Genomic DNA, 19,973 nt, shown 5'->3' with positions numbered 1-19,973 from the left:
CTTAGTCTGAACAAGAATATGGTCTGCTGAGAAAAATCGTTAATGTTGGTACTTTAATATCTCCCCTTCATTTGATTGTATTTTTTCTTAACAATCATTGTCTTCCTTTCACATTTATTGCTTTCACATTTATTGTTTATGATTTAACCGCATATGGGCATTGTCTTTCTTCCCAAACAACAGTAATATATTCTCTTGGACTCTGCTTTGTCAACTATTAATAACAATTACTGAATATCACTGTCTTTTGTGAGGGGACCATCTCTGACACCAGCAGTTTACTTATATTTAATTTAATAATTAACTTTATTTATTGATTAGGATGATTGCTATCCTATTTTATATTGTTTTTATTGAATAGTTGTTTTTCTGAATTTTATTTATTATTATATTTGTTTTCTAATTACTTTGTTATTTTGTCAATAATATAATATTGTAAAATTTATATTATTATTTGATAAATATGAAATTAATATTAATATTAAATATAAATTATATATTAAATCTTGTTTATTATTATTATTAAGATTTTATATTCACTTATTTGGTTCTACATTTATAGTTTTATATTTTAATTGTATTATTATTTATTATTAAATTCTATTTTAGAGCGGGCATTATCATGTTTTGTTTGTTTAGATGGGGACATCACATCAACTTTGTCATTATTGGTTTTGTTATAATCGTGGTCTTTATGACTAGTGATGCTCATTTGTTGAATTTCGGATCAGAATTATATGGTCAGAAGTACATGATTAATTTTCTTGCTTTGAATTAATCAGAAACAATATATATCAATATCTTGAAGATATCGATTAATTCCTTAGACGCTAGTTTCCTTCAATAAATAAATTGATAAATATGTTTACTTGGTGAATAAGAAGAGAATATAATTCACACACATCACATGTATGTACACAGCGACTACTCTCTATGAACCATACAGTATATATATCTCAGGCTTCACACAAATACACACAGCAGATCGTTCACAGAGATAACAGCAAATAACTCCTGAAGATGATGCGGAATATGCACAGCTATATTTTCACGGACATCACATACATATACACAGCAACTCTCTATCGGGTATTACACGGTTATATGCAGAATATCCTTCAACGACTATAGACCAAAACTCCCGATCAAGGAAACTATATATTCGACTAAGCAACATGACGAATGGACATGACTCTTATCGGAAGGGTCAAAGGTAAAGGGTGCAAACTGCAAAGTTAACCCAATAGTCAGCCGTTAATTTTCCAATAACAAATGAATGCAAACAACCAACAAAAATTATACGTAGAGATATGAACAAGCAATTTAGTAAATAAAAAGAATCGAATATGTAAGACAGCGATATCTCCTGCTGCTACAATAACATCAACAATTATTAATCTGGCTCGTGCCTTCCTCAAGACAGAACAAATAGTCAACTCACCTTTCTTTGTCTACCGATATTACCAATCGATGTTTAACACTAGTTTAATTGTTATGAACTTTACTAAGTCATCAACATCTTTATTGTGTTAACATAATCGTTTTAAGCTATTTACCACCCCTTTGACTAATCGTTGTTCTGAGTCTCTTCTCATCATCACTATCTTCTTAAACCATGTTGCCACCTTTCCATGGCATTATTAGTCGGTAGTCTCGGCTCTACTCCTCTGTATTTACTTCCTTGCTAATCAATTGAATTTTACATATCGCTACAGCCCCATTGAGAGTAGATCGATCGAGGTAATGAATCTGAAGTAGACAGAATACTTACAATCTGCTATGTCGATGCTCATGATTATGAGATCATTAATTGCTGATTGTGATCTATTGGGCTGATATGTCTCTCATTATCTCTTTCGTCTTTCTCTTGTATGATAAATATTATAGATTGATGTAAGAGCTCTTTATTATGGTTATCTTTTCATTTAGTAGATTATATACCCTTATATCTTCATTCCTTGATTATGAGAAGGACATATTGAATCTCTTGTCTTCGTTGTATTGGCTATGAATATTTTATAAAGATAATACAAGGAGCTTTCTCATAGGTATTTCATATTGGTTTACTTGCTTCGATCTAGTGACATGGTGGGGACATGGCAAATACCTCTTCTTCACAACTATTATAACTACAACTATTCCGATTTCTTATTTTACTTTTGCACTTAAATGCTCAAGAATGATCATTTGCGACTCTAATTTGGTTTGTTTTTTTCCCTTTGTCTTCACTGGTGAACCCCGATTTAATAATAAATTTCCTCTTGGCTATTTACTTGTGCTACATACTATCTGTGGAAACAATAAGCAAATCTCATTAACTCCTTCAGCATCATTTGCCTCTTGAACTTATATTTTTTCAAACAGTCAATTCTCTTAAGAAGATGCTAAAGATTGTAAAATGCATTCCATGATAGAACAGTTCGTAAATGTGCAATCAATCATTTCTCTTCTAAATCACCTGGATATATGTCATATATTTGCTAACCATTTCACTGCTTTGTCTTAGGATCAAGTTCACCATACTTGGCAAATCCCTGTCCTTCCTAAGTTCAGAGATCTTTTCAAATGATAGGATTCATGGTGAATCTATTGACATTGAAGAAAGAATTTTGTGTATTTTAAGATGGCATACTTCCCGAATGACTAATCAATCATTTATCTTCTAAATCAGCTGGATAAAAGTAATAACTCACTAGCCATTTCACTGTTTAATCTTGGGATTGAGCTCACCATACTCGTAAATCTATGTCCTTCCTCTTTTTAATGATCTTCTCAAGTAATAGGAGATGTTGCAAATCTCCTGACATAGTGCAGAAAGTATTTGTTGTGTGTATTCCAAGATAGATTGGTTCATCAACAATTAGTCAATCATTTCCCTTCTATATCACCAGGATAAAGGTGATAAACTTGCTAGTTTCACTACTTAACCTTGGGATTGAGTTCACCATACTTGGAAAATCTCTGTCCTTCCTAAGTTCATTGATCTTTACAAATGATAGGAATTGTGGTGACTCCATTCACACATTGCAGAAATTATTTTTTGTATGCATAAAAGTTTGTATAGTCACATTTCCCACTTCTTAAAAACTGTATGATGCATTAAATATTAGTTGGCAGCACAATATTCCCATTTTCCTGTATTTGGCTATTAATCAGATAACTGAGATCAACCTACCATATATCAAATTTCTAGCATTTTCATTTTTAATACGTCTTCTGTCTACAAGATGATATGTTCATTTTCTTATATTATTCCTTTCAGAATGGGTACTGCTTTCACTGTGTTGGTGATTTTGTCTATTCTTCCATAAGTGCTTTCCTACATTTGCAGTTTCTTTTCAAACACAATTTCGCTCTGAGAGAAAATTTTGCTTTAAGAGTGTGAGAAAAAACTCTAAGACTTTTCTGGTTAGATATTTCAAGTTTCAGCAATCCAAATTTGTAGAGGGCAAGAAATTTCTGATTAAAATTCATAAGATCTAATAATAACTGTCAAATTCTTTTATGCTCTGTCCAAGGAATTTTTCATATCTTATCTAAGTTTTTGAAACTCAGAGAACTTTTCAAATATTTTAAGCGTTCTACTTTCCAACAAGATTTTTCTGTTAGAGATTTCCATGTTTGAAAGTCATTCTTGCCTTTTAACCCTATTTTTTCATTATTTTATAGCATACACAAACTTATTAGAAACAATCAAAGTTAAAAACAAATATTTTTTTCATATTTTATAGTAAGCCTTTTGTTCCTTTTAGCTAGCTTCTGCAGTCTTTTGTTCCTTATAACTGAAAAGAAAAACAAGCAAGATAACTTGATACAAATTATTTGGCTTTGTTGCAGTTCAAATTTTAGTTTCAAATGGGATTATTTCTGTTTGACAATCATCAATAGGCTACTCTAATTTTATTGCCATTATTAGGAATAAACACACATGGATACCTAAGGCATTGTGTGAAGCCCAATTGTATGAAGATCCAAGGAAGTACTGATTCTCAATATAGATGAAGTGCTGTGCAGATCGGATTGCTTCAACATAAGCTGTATGTATGCTCATGTCTATGACCACATTTTTTCCGCAGGTAAGATTCTGTCAAAAAAGAAAATGTGTATGAGCAAATATCTCATAGAAAGTAATAGCATCGATGATTCTGCTATAAGAATCTCATCTCACAGTAAAACCAAAACAAAAAATGATGAAATCCATAATCAAGTTGCTACCACAGCCTCAGCTTCCATTGTGTCCTTTGGAAAGCCTTTGACAGAACTTGAGTCAATTGATCGGAAAATCTGAACACATAAATGAGACACAAAAAACATGAATTTAGTGAAAAGGAAATAATCTTATACAAAATTGTTAGCTATACAGTAAATTTAATTGTAATTTGAAATTGCCGTAAGGATAGTAGACTGACTCCTCTACCTGCACATGCCATGTCTCGGGATCATTTTCATTAAACATGTTTAACTCTGAGATGCCTATGATATCTGGAAGTCGATCTAATTTCAGAAGTGAATCTTCACTCGATCGTTTTAGTTTCCCAAGGCCATGACGCTTTGCTGCCTTAGTCCAGCGTTGCTCAAAATTTGTCAGAACATCATATACTGCAGGCCCGTCTATTTTGCAGTGCAAATCATGCCATGGCTCTCTTGGTCCACCAAAATCTATACCTCCCTGCTGACCATTACCAGCAAGTAAATAATTTTCCAAATTGACCTTGAAAGCCTAAAATTTGTTAGCAAGCATGGAAACACTATGTAAACAACATTGCAGCAAAACACAAATACAAACACTGTCCCTATTATGTTATATTGATCCTTTCAAGGGTTTTTGTCCCAGCTTCCAGGCCCTATATTCTTTTTACAAATACCTGAAATTCCACCTGTAATATATCTTACCTGAAAATCCACCTGTAGAGTATCTTATCAATATCTTCCTATGCTGACTAGGAATTGGGAAACTATAAACAAGGCTTTCATAAGTGGAAATGATTGAAATTTGAGAGTACTGGATAAACCAAATAGAATATGTGAATTTAGACAGTTCTACAAAAAGAAATGTTGTGATTCAATAAAGCTCTGTTGCCGAGTTCAGTCCAGTCCGGATTCACCCAGTGTTCTACTTGAGTATGTGAGGCATACCCAGAGAGAAGCTGCGCAACAAAAATTAGAAGTGTTTAATGGAAAAAGGCGAAAAGAAAAAGAAAGACCCTTACCCCAAAAAGTGACTTCTAAATCACTAACAACACACAAAACAAAAGCTGTTAGTGGGAGTGGCACCAGCACTTATGAACCAGCTGATGATGTTGATGTTCCCAATAAAGAGAAATCAGATGATTTGAACTGATTTTCAATGTGTATTTACACTAAAATAGTAAAATCTAATATGCAGGAATGAGGGCAATTAAATGTGCTCTCTAAGAAGTAGAAATTGAAGGAATGATAGGGTTGATAAAAGTTGTAAAACTCTTTGTACTTGTCAATTTGTCAATTCTGAGTAATGCACACAGATAGAAACAAATTGTCTCTAACAACTGGCTTTTTCACCCCTTAGGATATTTCCAGGACCAATTGTCTCTAACAAATGAAGTTGTAGAGTCAAACTCAACCACACCAAACCAGAGAAAAAAAAAAGAATCAGGGAACCACCAAGTCAAACCCTAGCAATAAACCAAACCTTGCAAGAAATAAAATTTCTAATCCTGATCATATGTATGGATGCACTTCATCTGCAATTTTATTGGCAAAGTGAAGTCACCAGTAGGACCATTGTTCATATTTCAGGGATGCAGAACTATAGATATACATTACTGAAACATGGGAGTAAAAACGTTCACATGTACACAATTTCAAATTTCAAATAGATCTATCCACAATTGTGTTATATGTACACCTTTGACAAACCTATGATATAACCTTCATTCCAATAGCTTCATTAAAAAAATTAAGCTCAATCACAGATTAAAATATAGTGAACATGTCCAAAAATAAGAAAAATAAATCCCCAGTCCAGCTATTGAGTCTCAATAAGTTACAAAGGAATACATGACAATAGAAAAGAGACCTTAAATTCCCAGTCATGGCTAGATCTGGATACCATTCCTCATAAGAGATTCTAGAGTTCAAACTGAAAGAAAAGAGAAATGTGCACTCATATGGCATCATCACAGCGACAGAAAAAATGTCTGCAGACTAGATTTATCAATACTAGTCATCACACCCATTTTTCAATATGGATTAGAAACAGTGGGAAGAACCATTGAAAAATCTGAAATTCCAAAGATGAAATCTTCAATGTAATGATAAAACGAAGTGGTTTTATACAGGATAGATATACAAATGTTAAAAGAAAAGCAAGATTAGCTGACATACCAAAACCAATATTTTGAGAAAAAAGAATGTTGTACACCTCTCAAAGAATGCAATAAACACCATCCTCCTTTTCAAAGGCACATATGATTAAAAAAATGATCTAATACGAAAAAAAGAAAAAAATAACTAATGTTGTTAGAACTTAGAAGCATGGCTGATCGTTAAACATAGCGAGATATTATAGTTTTGTACAAATTTATAAGTAAATCAAAGGCATTGCCTGAATGAGAAGATTTCTTAATAATTTTTTGTGCAATTTAAAGTTTGTCCAGGATTCTCTTTTACGAGCCTGTATCATTCATTCTTGGGTGTGCCATATCAGCATAATCCCAACATTTAAAATTATGAAATTGTAGGCCTCACAGACCAACCAGTTGGCTCAAATGCTGTCAACCGATTCATTCACCATCTGATATTTTATATACCCTGATGGCAAGTAATAAGAAAATGTTTGTCTCCATAAATAAAGTTCACTCCCTACATCAAGACAATGGGAAAAGTATATGAAAGATAATCTCCCAAGCACAATCACAACATCTAAGATTAATAATTATGAAATTATAGGCCTCACAGACCAACCAATTGGCCAAGTGAATGTTGACTGTGTTGGTATCCTCATGAAACTTGGCTTTTGTAACTTTTTGTCAACCTGTTATCAGTTGATCCTCAACTTTGTATCAATAGAAGTCAAGTTTTGTCCTCATAGTCAATCTGGAAGGTTATCTAGTCTTTGGTCTTTTCTACTAGCGTCCTTCGCAAGGTAGAATGATCTCCTCAAGCTGACGAGGAGTAAAAAATGAAGTTGTTCAAAAGCAAAAGAGCACCAAAAGATGATAGTGATGAGGCAGAAGGCCATCAACATAGCATAGTTGCATAATGGTGCACAATTTGAATGACTTTCAATTGTTTCTCATGCTTTTGGCTAAGATATAGGAGAATCCCGCCTAAGGCACAAATGAGTTGGCTCATAAAAGCATGGCACACTTTATAATGGCTGAACCATGAAGAAACCCACCAAACATCAGCAAAAGATGGCAATCAAGTAAAGCGCACCTAGTTGACCAACAGCTGAAAGTTGCAATTAAAATCTCTACCCAGATGCTGGCTGTAAGTTAGTGATTCTCTACCTAGCCTGAAAAAATTAAGTTGCTAATGGGGCACAGTTTTAGTATGGAAGAACTCTTATAAAAGTGCACTCAAGACATATGGACGAATGGCTGATGTTCAAGTAAAACAAAGACATGACTATTTATGGGTTTAAACGCCACAAAAATCCGCCCAGCCCTAAAGGCTAAAAGACCTAAGTGTAGTGCATTTTTTGGTGGCAAAGACCTGCAAGACTCCACCTAAAGTCAGCAAAAATTGGCAAATGCCAAGCAGAACTCCACCTAACAGTCGAGGCCTAGCACTTGGAAGTGACACTAGTTCAGAACTTTGGAACACTTGTAGATGGCTGTAACCCAGTGAGTCCGTGCCTAAGGAAGGAGTACAAAATTAAGGAAGGAGGTACACTTTAGGAGCAGCTTTTCCACCCATTAGTTTCACTCATTCAATAAAAAACATGACAAAATCCTCACAAAAACATGCCTAACATGAGAAAAAACAAATAGACCTAAATAAGGTGCACCATTTTGTGGTTAGAAACTTAGAACCAAGTAATTCTCCACCAACTCATTAGGTAAAAGATGGCAATCACTATGGTAATGTGCACTCAGCTCCAAAAGCATTATGAACTATCTTAGGCATAATTTTAAGTGGCTTCGCCACTCATAATCTCCACCCAGGTTTCTAAGGGAAATCTAAGTGATATTGGCACACTTTCAGGCTGGCTTAGCCATCAAATTTTTCCTTCAAGTACCTTAAAACAGGGCAAAAAACATGTAAAGCTCTACCCAGCTGTGGTAAGCGGATAATGACTGAGTGTGTCACACTTCTGTTATGGCATACACACATATTTAGTGGTTATGCCACTACTGATCTGCAATCAGTCTTTTAAAACATTAAAAACACTAGAGAGATGGCACCATTCATTATCCTCAATCACCTAAAATCCAAAAATAAAACTTTCATGCACTCTAAAATTTCAGTTTTAAGGTAAACAGTTGGGCTTGTCAAGTTGGCAGAAGATTGGCATAGGCTAATGATCAAAATTTACATGTTCTGTGAGAGATCTCCAAATTTCAGAACATATGTCTAGTTTTAGAAAATACAACTTTTAACAAGTTTTCTTTTTCAAAACATCGCAAAGATGGATTCAAACACGATGACTTCTTCAGGTGCCACCACATAAATGTGTTCTAGAATCCCAAAGATCATTCATGTGCAATATGTGATTTTTAATATTGACTGCATTGAGTGGTTATCAAATCCAGCAGTAGCTATTTCCCAGCAATTGTAACACCTATTTTAGGCCTTTTTATATTTTACTGGTTTTTTAAGAATAATTTTATTTAAAATGTTTTCTTTCTGTTTTTCCTGCAGTCAAGGATAGAGGTGTTTTCAATTAAGATATTTAAATAATAATTTTTAAACTCTTAAAAAACATTTATTGTAAACTTGTACATAAGATTTTTTAGCACATAAACTCTTTATGATAGTTGAAGTTGGACTTATACTGCAAATATTGTCATCCAAACATTCAAGTTGCAGTATTGTGCTCCTGTGTAAGTTTGATTAGTGAATTATGGTGAAAGCGTTGAGCTTTATATTAGCACTTGTCTTTCATCCTGTCAGGTAACTTTGTGTACTTCTGAGTTCTTTACTTTACTTAAATCTTACACTATGGTTTCATTGTTAGTATTAGTTTAGTTTAATCTTAACGTGTTGATGTGGATCTGTTGGACTCTACTTAATCTATAGTAAGCATTTGACTTTTAATTCACATTTTTATGTTGCAAATCTTATATCAAAAAATTTCATTGTGAGATAACTACCTTTGGGTTTTGTGCTCAACCTCTAAGATCAAAAAGATTGACCAGGTTTACTTTTTAGTCATCTCATTTCATGCAAACCTAAATGATAATCTTGTACAGTGTACATAATTGTAAACTTGTCCATAGCTTTAGGTTTTAGAGTGAGCTTCCCCCACTAATTTGAAGAGAGGAATTTCCTCAAACTGTTCTGTCGTTTGTCTTACAAGAGAGAAATTAAAACCCTAATAAAACTGATTCATTCACTAAAATGATCTTAAGTATACCCCAACGGTAAGTAAAAAGCAAATGTTTGTCTTTGTAAATGGAGTTCTGTCCCTATTTCAAGACTACCAAACTCAAAAATAAATCTATAAATTGCTTTTACTATTTTACATTTTGTTTAACAGCATATCTAAAAGGAATAAAAGTATTGTGTTAGGTATATACAATACTTTTGCAGCGTGCTGCTCTGTATTCTCCCAAAGCAATTCTTTCTAGACTGATCTCGTCTCTACTGTTTTATTCCAAACATGCTCTATTCCAAGCCTCAGGCATGACACTGTGCTTGATTTGTGTATTAAGTTCATCCCTTTAATATATATACAGAGTTTTTCAAAAGAAGGCATTAACTTTATGGGAAAATATATAAAAGATGATCACAAGAAAGTTTAAATTCCATCCATCCTTTTCATAAAATTATTCTATTTATCTTCACCTTTCATGTTCCTAATTAATGTGCTTTAAAACTTGTTACTTTCAGGAAACTATGTTTCTCACCATCTTTGCTTATATAATTGTTTATTGTTGATTGTGCAACATAAACATAATAACAGCAACTTGAGTTATTAGATCATAGATCTAATAGAACAGTTTGTCTGAATGAATGTCGACTAGTTTAGTCATTCACATTATTTGCTATTTTTTATAGCATGATGGCCGGTGCAGGGTAGATATTCTTTTTACATTTTTGGAGTTCACTCCATACTTGTTAAGTACAAAAATTCTAAAATAGCAAAATAAGTTTATATGGTGTTTATCTTTTGAGTTGGTATCCTGTCTATAAAGAAAACCAGAGAAGGTGCAAAGGCACTGTAGCTTATTCAAAATTAAATATTACAACCATCTACTACAAGAAGTAAAAACGCACAATAAAAATTTACAACTTTACCGTAAAAGTTGGATTGTGATAATCATCCTGATGAACAGTTTGCAGAGTTCGAAATAAAGAGTGTTCTGGAGTATCATAACGTCCATCACAAAGATCAAGTCCTCCAAGGAAAGCTGTAATCTTTCTTCTGTTGCCTACAGCCACTGAATCCAGAAGTACTGACTTTTGATGATGTGTGAAGATGGTGCCCACTTCCTGAAAATAAAATAAAAAATATGATTCCATATTTCCATTCACTTCCTAACAGTAAATATCATTAAATTCTGGAGCATATAAGCAAATAAGGATGGGCAATAGCAGTAGTGTCTTCCCAAAATAAATAATGTACATACTTTTTTTTATATATATTCTGGAATATTTAGAAGGTTGAGATACTTTTTGTTGATCACTTAGAAATTAAATTGACATTTCCATATGATAGTTTTGGTATACTACTTTGTGTACACTTTTTATGTTATGCTAATGTGATTTGTAGTTGAATAAAGCAATGCATTTTTCCTCTTTTCTTGTAAACATCAATTTTAACAAAGGAAGATCTGGTAATCATAGGACTGTAGGCCTACTTTGTTCAATAAATAAGAGTTAACTTGGAAACACGATGTCTTCTTGGAAGAATTTATATATGTGCACGATACATGTACAATAGAAATCACATATACTTCTTATATTACCTTTTCATTATTTCTGAGAAAATGGTTTCACAACTTGACAATGCCCTAAAAATTGGACAAGTTGTTTGTGCAATTAAATGGCCAAAAAAAGTGGCCTTTAAACCCCTTCTTCCCTTCTTAGCCTTCTTGGCAAATGGATGTGCTTGCAGTGAGAAGGTCAACTCCAATGTAGCATGGACATAGATACAGGTACAAATATGGATACGGTATTAGATATGGATACAGCCATTTTTTAATGTTGGTGTTGGAAATAAGCCACACCCAGACCGACGATGGACTGGTCCAAGAAGGGCCAGTAGCTCAGTGGTAGAGCACTCCAGCAGCATATGGAAGGTCCTAGGTTCGAGTCCTAGCTGGTCCATGTCTCAACATGGTATCAGAGTCAGGTCCAGGCTAGGAGCCCCAAGCACACGAGAGGTGTGGCTTAAGGGGGGGTGTTAGTGTTGGAAATAAGTCACACCCAGACCGACGATGGACTGGTCCAAGAGGGGCCAGTAGCTCAGTGGTAGAGCACTCCAGCAGCGTATCGAAGGTCCTAGGTTCGAGTCCTAGCTGGTCCATGTCTCAACATTTAAGACCCCCAATATGGATACAGCTGGATACGACATTCATAAAAAATACATAACACAATTTTCTAAGTTATTAGAGTAGATTTTCATTTACTTCAAAAGCAATATAGACACATAATTGCTACATAAATAATAATAAGTTAATTTGACAATTTACAATATGCAAAAATAGTAGAGTTGAATTGGAAGATAACCCAAAAAAATGGATCGCTGAAATAGAAAAACATTTCATTTGTCTTTCTCATTTGGTGTAGGTTTTGTTTATACCAATTTTATTTTATTTTTAATTGATTGAATGAAGTTCTTTTAAATTAAATTTAGGAAGTTTTATGCCAAAAAAGTCAAATCACATAGTATTTGGCACGGTTGGAAAATCAAGGTTTTTTGGGCACACGTGGGTACAGTATCTGATGTGTATCCAAGACGTTTCAAATATGGAGATATGCACACCCAAGGAGGGATAGAGGAGTATTAGGCTACTCTGGTCAACTCTTAAGCCCTTCACATATGGTAACATTGATGGTAAAATGGGACAGAGATTTTCTTGAAGAGGATGAATTTAGGGGAAAAAAATCAAATTAATTTGGTATTCCATGGAGAAGATATTAAACGAAAATTTTCCACCTATCGACAGGGAGACTTCTCCAGCAGATTTTACAGTCCATAACCAATGATAAAATTCAAATTCACAAGTTTATTAAAATATTCTTGTCACTGGACTCTACAGGTGCCTTTGATCCAGGCTAAACCAATTTGTAGAGAAATTCTCAATTTTTTACTAGGAAAAAACACATTGCTTCCAGACGTGAGGTTGCATCTTCATTGTTGGTTCTTAAACTCTGTTGGCCTAATTTTAGGTAGTGTTTATATTGGACAACATTGATATTTGCAAAGCAGGTCAGGACATCATTGGCTCTCCTCATCAACAGTAAAAAGTAGATGTCAAATGACACAGCAGGAGTAATGACTGAAACATGCGAAAATTTTAACATTGCATTGGCTTTTGGTTCTTGATAGTAATAGCCGTGAAGAAAGCTTTTATGATATCAAATTAATTATCATGTGAACAATTCTTTTGTATTATGAGGATTGTGATTAATTACAGCCAAATCAGAAATGAAATGAAGCTTCTTACCATTAATAAACTGTTCAAAATGCAATAATGATATTGGGACTCAATTTAACTACAACCTGTTGATGGGTGTTTTATGACCACACCAACACAGAATAAAAATGCCAAAGACACTTTATCCTCTCTTAAGCAAAATCGCCTTTTATGCTAAGATTGCAAAAGTTCATAAAAGTGATTCCAAGGTTCCTACACGAACTTGCGCCTTTATTTTGGATATAGCTCATTTTGGCTGATGTATGCTGGTAATCCAAGGGAGACTTACGCATTTGTTGTTCTTCACTTCACTTGATGCTATGGCTGGAACTTCATCATCGGATATTGCAGGATTGTGATGCTTCTTCCTTAAACGGGCTTAACTGGAACTGGAAAAAAATGACAAAAGGGAAAAGGTTAAGAAGTTCTAATCTACTCCTAGGGACAATGAGGATAATGGATCATGCTCCAATGGACGAATTCCAAGTAACCAAATCCTGCTTTGCCATGCTTAGCAACAACTCCACGAGAACTGGTGCAATCTTCTAGGGATTTTGCAAAGAGATTTCATATCACAATGAGCACCATCATAATGAACAATGTGCATTCCATGATAGAAGTTAAGCATCCATATAAAAAAAAGGTTTAGGCTAACTTTACACTGCAAATAGAAATCATCTAAGTGCAAAAAGTATGAACCATTGAAATTCCTCAAACATTGTCACATTCTCCATTAAAAGAACACCATGCAACAAGCTGAAATAAACATGAATCCACCATATCTTTCAATGAAACCAAATTTTATTTCTCCAAGACTTACAAAAATGTCTTCTCCTTCTCCTACTCTACTTCTACTCTAAGGAGTAAGAACTCTCTATTTCTAATGAGATATCTAATTCTAATCCTCTACAAACGAGAAGGCATGGACCTTTTATAGAGATCCTTCCACAAATGAATGGCCAAGATTGATTTGCAATCGAGGGCTGAGATTACAAGATGGAACCCTAATTAGGGTTTCAAAGTAAATGACCACCTTTTATGTAAAAAGAACTAGAGTAAAGAGCCAATAACTGAGTGTCAACTGAGCATCAAACAACTCATTATCTAGAAGTAAGTGTCCCTTATCTCTTTCTTTGTTGGCAAATTTAATGAGCCTAGACATCACTATCTCAAGTTCATCTTCAGAAACACTTGGAGTATTCTCGTGCTTGTATTCCATGACTGTGGTATCCTTTTCATATTGACTGAGAGTCTTCTCCCATGCTGGCTTGAGTTCCTGAATCTTGTTCTTGAAACTGATGAATATGGAAATGTCATCCAGGCGACTCCTCGAGAAAGAACTCATATCCTTGAGAACGTATTACTTGACCTTGCTCTTCAAATTATCTATGGTCATTTCCTTATCTCCCATTTCTTGTGCAAACAATTCCTCCATTGAGGAGAGGATTTCCATCCAAATTTCTTTGAGTATCCTCCTTAGTCGGGCTAATTCTTCATTTGACTTCTCGAAGGCTTTCTTTCCCTGTACTTGGATTCGGGAATTCACCTTCTTGGAATGGATTGGACTTTCCTGTTGAAGATTATGTCATTCTTGAAATCTTTTACAGATGAACTTTTTGACCTTTGATTTTGGGTTTCCGGAGGAAATTCTTGCTTCTACATTTGCACTTGAACTTTGATCTTTGAAGTGAACCTTGGGGTTTGGAACTAGATTGCCTTGAAGCCTGAATGTTTGGAGTTTGAATGTCCTCCTCAATGTTTAGAACTGGAATTCTTCCTCCATGACTTCCTGAGATTGGATTTCTTCTTGAACTTGTATGTCATAAATTGGATCTGCTCATCTTGGACCTCCATGCCTCTTGATGTCTTGATATTGCCTTTGGATTGGATAGATAAATTCTTGATGTTTTATCATTTTCTGACATTTTGGAGATGACCGCATTTGAAGCTTGGACAAGGAATTTCTCCATAGTCAAATTTTTTTAGTTTCCATTTATGAGGAATCCTTGAGCGCATATCAATCCTAGAGGAGGATTTGTCAACACTTAGCAAAATTTATCATTTCTTCCGTTCCTGGAGATAGGCACATTTGGAGCTTGGGGAAGGAATTTTCCTTGGTGCAATTTCATCCTTCCTTGCCATCATGAAGTTGGGGCGCATTTGGGAGGTCCTAAAGGATTTTTCATACCTTAGTATAAATTTCAAATTTCCATGACCTAAGGAATACTTGGGCGTTGTGACGTTTTCACACATTGCCCCATTGCAAATGGGGACCCCCTACTCTTTAGGCCCTCTTGGTCTTTTGGTTTTTGTTGTTGATTCTTTTCATAGCAGTCTCGTCAATATCTAAGTTTGCAAATGTTTAGGGGTCAATTTGATCAAGTCTGCAGCTTGTTTGAGCAAATTTGGCCAAGTCTAGAGCCTGTTTTTCCATTTTAGGGTTTCATCCTTCAGACTTGGATATGAGGCTTTTCCTTTAGGGTTTTGGAAAAACTGAACATTGCATTGGAATCAGGACCCTTTAAGGAACCTACTTATGAAATTTGAGCAAATTCTAAGTAACTTTAGAAAGTTACTATTTTTTAGGGATTTCACTGCCTTTCGGATTGGTCTAGTTTTGCCAAAAATCAAACTTACTATTTTTAGCAATTTCTATTTTTAGTAAGTGCTTTCCTGACTTGTTTTGCCCTGATCCTAACATTTTGAAACACTTACTATTTTGGGAAAGTCTAATTTTGGCAGGTTCTTCACAAGCAGACACTAAAGACTGAGCATTCCTAAACATTTATAAATCCGGAAAGTCGAAAAAGTAGGCTAATTGATCAAAAATGGCTAAGTGTAGACTCCCATTCCAGAAGTAGAAAGCATTGAAAAATCCTCCAAGTCTGGGAGGGCAAAAATCACTTCAACTCCAAACATGGCGCATCCTAATCCGAAAGTAAGCACAAAATTGACTAAGTCTGGAATATAGCCAAGCAAAATCCTTCACCCCAATGAAATGCATAAAAAGGAAGTGGATGCCTAAATGAGGCCATGGAGGAAAATTCCTCCATGGAAACTTTTCCTTCATATTCTGCCCAAGCTGGCAATTGGACGTCAAAATGGGGGTGTGCAGGAATTTTCCTCCACACCCAAAATTCCTCCACAGCATGGAAAATCCGTCGAATCAAGGGCTTGGGCGCCAAAACCAAGGTGTCATGGAAAAGTCAACATAGTCAACATTCCTCCACAGCATGGAATTTTCGCCCAAGTTTGAGGTTGGGCACCAAATAGAGGGGATGATGGAATTTTGTCTAAGGCATAGAAATCCACAACATAGAAATTTTGCCCAAGTGTGCATCAGGGCACCAAAGTAAGGAAGGGAAGGAATTTTCCTTCCAAGGAAAATTCCTCCATAGGGTAATTCCAGCGCCCAAGTTTGAAGATCGAATTCCGAGGCATGGAAAATTGAAGACAAAAATGAAATCGAAGAAGAAAATCCCATCGAGAAAAAATTCAAAAAATCCTCTTTCAAGCATGAAAATTCACCCAAATTTCGAGGTGATGACAAAATTGGCCAAGGGAGAGAAATTTCTCTCTCCTGGACCTCGGAACTCAAATTTGAAAAAATTCCTAAAAAATAGGAAATGTTGAAAATTGATGAAGAATCTCCCCTCAAGACATGACAAACTCAAAAACTTCAAGAATTCAAAGAATTCCTTCCTCAAGGAAGAAATGCGCCCAAGATGAAGAAATTCTTGAAAAAAAGTAAAAAATTGACCAAGTGTTGGAAATTCCTTCATTCAGGACAAAATTCCAAAAAAGTGAAAAAAATGACTAAGTGTTGGAAATTCCTTCCTTCAAGACAGAATTCCAGAAAAGTAAAAATTTGACTTAGTGCTGGAAATTCCTTCCTTCAAGACAAAATTCCAGAAAAGTGAAAAAATTAACTAAGTGCTGGAAATTCCTTCCTTCAAGACAAAATTCCAAAACAATGAAAAAATTGATTGTTTGTAGGAAATTCCTTTCTTCAAGACAGAATTCCAGGATAGTGAAAAATTGACTAAGTGTTGGAAATTCCTTCCTTCAGGATAGAATTCCTGGAAAATGTGAAATTTGGCTAAGGATTGAAGGAATTCCTTCCTCAAGGGTAAAGTACAATCAAGGTCAAATGAAGGGTATGGAGGATTTTTCCTCAAACAAAATTCCTTCACCATGTGTTTTTAGCACCCAAGTTGGAAATGAAGTGCTAGACAAGGGTAAGGAAGAAATTTCTTTCCGGATGAAGAATTCCTCCACAACATGAAATTGACATTGGAAGAGAAGCGTGGAAATCCCAATCAAGGAAGAAACTTCAAAATTCTTCCTCAGAGAAGAAAATACGCCCAGAATGAAGAAATTATGAGGCAAGGTAAAATTTGGTCAAGGGAGAGAATTTTCTTTCTCTTGTATTAAGGAGCTCAAGAATGAAAATTTCCTAAAAAATAGGAATTATGACAAATTGATCAAAGACCTCCTTCAAGACAAGATGAACACAAACACGAGAAAAATCTTTCAAGAAAAAAATTTCTCTCTCCAAAATCCAGGCGTACAGGAATCCTTCAAAAGTGGAAAAGATTGTTAAAATTCTTCCAAGGAAGGAAAATCTTCCAAAATGTCTTTTGTGAGCCCGAAATGGAAAGATTCTTGTCAAGGATGGGTTGGTGACATGCAAAGAATTTTTTGTATTAATGAAGCACAACTCGAAAAATTATAGAAGTTCCTATGACGGTGGGGTCCACTTGCATGGCGAGAATCAATTGAAAGCATGGTAGCATAGTGGCACATTCATTGCTGGAATATTTGACCAAATGGTGGCTAAGTCAATGCATGGCAAGATAATGGAGCATTTATTTGCATGTAGTCGTCACATTTAGGAGATGATGGGACATTTATGGCATCATGGGCGATTTTGCATGGAGGCATATTCATTGCATTTATGATTTATTGGGTGAGCTTGATGGATGATGGTGCATTTAATGCACAAGTGTACGCCATTTCTAGCATGCAAGAATTAATTGTATATGGGCATAATGGGCATTTATTGTTGATTCCCATCTTGTTGCATCATGGGTGGGGAATCTTTTAGGGAGAAACCCTAATTAGAGTTTTGCATGTAGCCAAGGCTTGAAGCTTATATAAAGGGGTGACCCCCCTCATTTGTAAAGAGAGTGAGATTTGTATGAAATTGTTGCAATAAGTTTTTTGAGATGATAACAGTGAAACATTGTTCTCTAATGGTGTCCACTTAAGTTATTTTTCAAAACTTACATGGTTTCACCTTCCTCACTTAGAGTAGAAGTAGTATAGTGCTTTGATTTCAATGGAGAATGTAATGGTGTTTGATGAATTTCCATGGTTCATACTTTTTGCATCTTGTTGATTATAAGTTGCAGTGTAAAGTTAGCTTGAGCCACCAAATTTGTGCTAAGTTCAATTGTGAATAGTTGTTTGGATTGCACCATGTTGGGTATTCAAATGCACTTTCTCAATGTGAAAATCCTTCAACATCCTCAAAAGATTGCACTGGTTCTTGCGGAGTTGTAGTTAATCTTGGCGAAGCAAAGCTTGGTTTATTTGGAATTTGTCCACTAAAGCATTATCTATTGATATCACTACCCTTAGGAGTAGATTTAGATCCTTCTAACCCTTTCCCCTCTATTTTCAGTTCATTTTGTTGGTGTTGGAAATAAGCCACACCTGGACCGACGATGGATTGGTCTAAGAGGGGCCAGTAGCTCAATGGTAGAGCACTCCAGCAGTGTATGGAAGGTCCTAGGTTCGAGTCCTAGCTAGTCCACGTCTCAACATGGTATCAGAGCCAGGTCCAAGCTAGGAGCCCCAAGCACACGAGAGGTGTGGCTTGAGGGGGGGTGTTGGTGTTGGAAATAAGCCACACCCGGACCGACGATGGACTTAGTCCAAGAGGGGCCAGTAGCTCAGTGGTAGAGCACTCCAACAGTGTATGGAAGCACCTAGGTTCGAGTCCTAGTTGGTCCATGTCTCAACACATTTCAGTTTAGTTCATCCGAAGTAGAAGCATAACAAGATTGCTATATCCAACGATGAAGTTCCAGCCACAGCAAAGAAGTGAAAGAATGATCCAAACATAAGTCCCCTTGGATTCTCAGCATATCACATCAGGCCAACTGAGTCACATCCATTGCATAATCGGAACCTTAGAGTCGATTGTTTGAACTTATTGCAATCTTAGCATAAAATCGTACTTTGATCAAGATAGAGTGAAGTGACCGTTAGGCAACTTTATTCTGTGTTAGACGTTGTCATAAAAAACACGTCAACATGTGCGTTCTGAATTTGAAGGAGGAATTCTCTGATACTCAACCATTTTTTCACTTTCCAAGAATTCTATCTTGAAGGAGGGAATTTCCAACACTTAGCCAATTTTTCATTGTTTCCAAGAATTTTGTCCTGAAGGAAGGAATTTCCAACACTTAGACAATTTTTCATTGTTTCCAAAACTTGGGTGCCTTTGGAGTGGCAAAGAAGGATTTTTGTCCTCGTTGAAAATTCCTCCTCAAAGTGGATTTTCCACTCTTGGGTGGAGTTGTGGCCTGGAGGAGGATTTTCAATTTTCGCCAAATTCCTCCTACACTAACTTTTTATGCTCTGCATTTCATCTTCGCTCTTCTGGACTTGAATTTGGATATCTATTCCCACTTGCAGCTAACATTCAGTTGTTTCTAAAAATAGACTTGCTAAAAATAGAAAGTTTGCCCAAACGCGAAATTAGGCCAATCGGGGCCACAATGAAACTTTCTAAAAATAGACTTTCTAAAAATAGATTTTCTAAAAGTAAAAAGTTCTCAAAAAATGCTCAAATTTTACTGGTGGCTTCCTTGAAGGATTCTCTTTCTATACTTAGCCATAGATTTCACTATACTAAAGGTTACAGACTTCCTTTTTAAATCTTAAGAATAAAACCTTAAAATAGTACTTTCAAAGATCAAAATCCAGACCAACAAGACCTTATAACTCATTCCTTAGGGTCGGGAGACAACATAGACTGCAAAAGACTTGGTTTATTCAGCGAAGAGAGGGGGGGTTCCCATTTGCAATGGGGCAGTGTGTGAAAACGTCACAACACAACCCTAAGAGGTAATACGATCACCAAATATATCATAGACAATGGAGCAGAGAATT

The 19,973-nt window shown here is 35.4% G+C and overlaps 1 protein-coding gene across 2 annotated transcripts in view; it reads right to left on the bottom strand.

Moving 5' to 3' along the window:
- The window catches only part of LOC131062593 (phospholipase D gamma 1), a 63,991-nt gene that overhangs the window by 40,112 nt on the left and 3,906 nt on the right, over positions 1-19,973 (bottom strand). For both annotated transcript variants that reach the window (XM_057996292.2, XM_057996284.2), the window contains 4 exons: positions 10,447-10,641; positions 4,418-4,669; positions 4,216-4,284; positions 3,937-4,084 (listed from right to left, as the gene is read on the bottom strand). In XM_057996292.2, coding sequence (XP_057852275.2) covers positions 3,937-4,084; positions 4,216-4,284; positions 4,418-4,669; positions 10,447-10,641 — 664 coding nt within the window. The remainder of the gene's footprint in view (positions 1-3,936; positions 4,085-4,215; positions 4,285-4,417; positions 4,670-10,446; positions 10,642-19,973) is intronic.

Source organism: Cryptomeria japonica, chromosome 5 (genome assembly GCF_030272615.1).
Source record: "Cryptomeria japonica chromosome 5, Sugi_1.0, whole genome shotgun sequence".
NCBI classification, from domain to species: domain Eukaryota; kingdom Viridiplantae; phylum Streptophyta; class Pinopsida; order Cupressales; family Cupressaceae; genus Cryptomeria; species Cryptomeria japonica.
The sequence above is the reverse complement of the archived record's forward strand: the minus strand, read 5'-3'. Positions and strand labels throughout refer to the sequence as shown.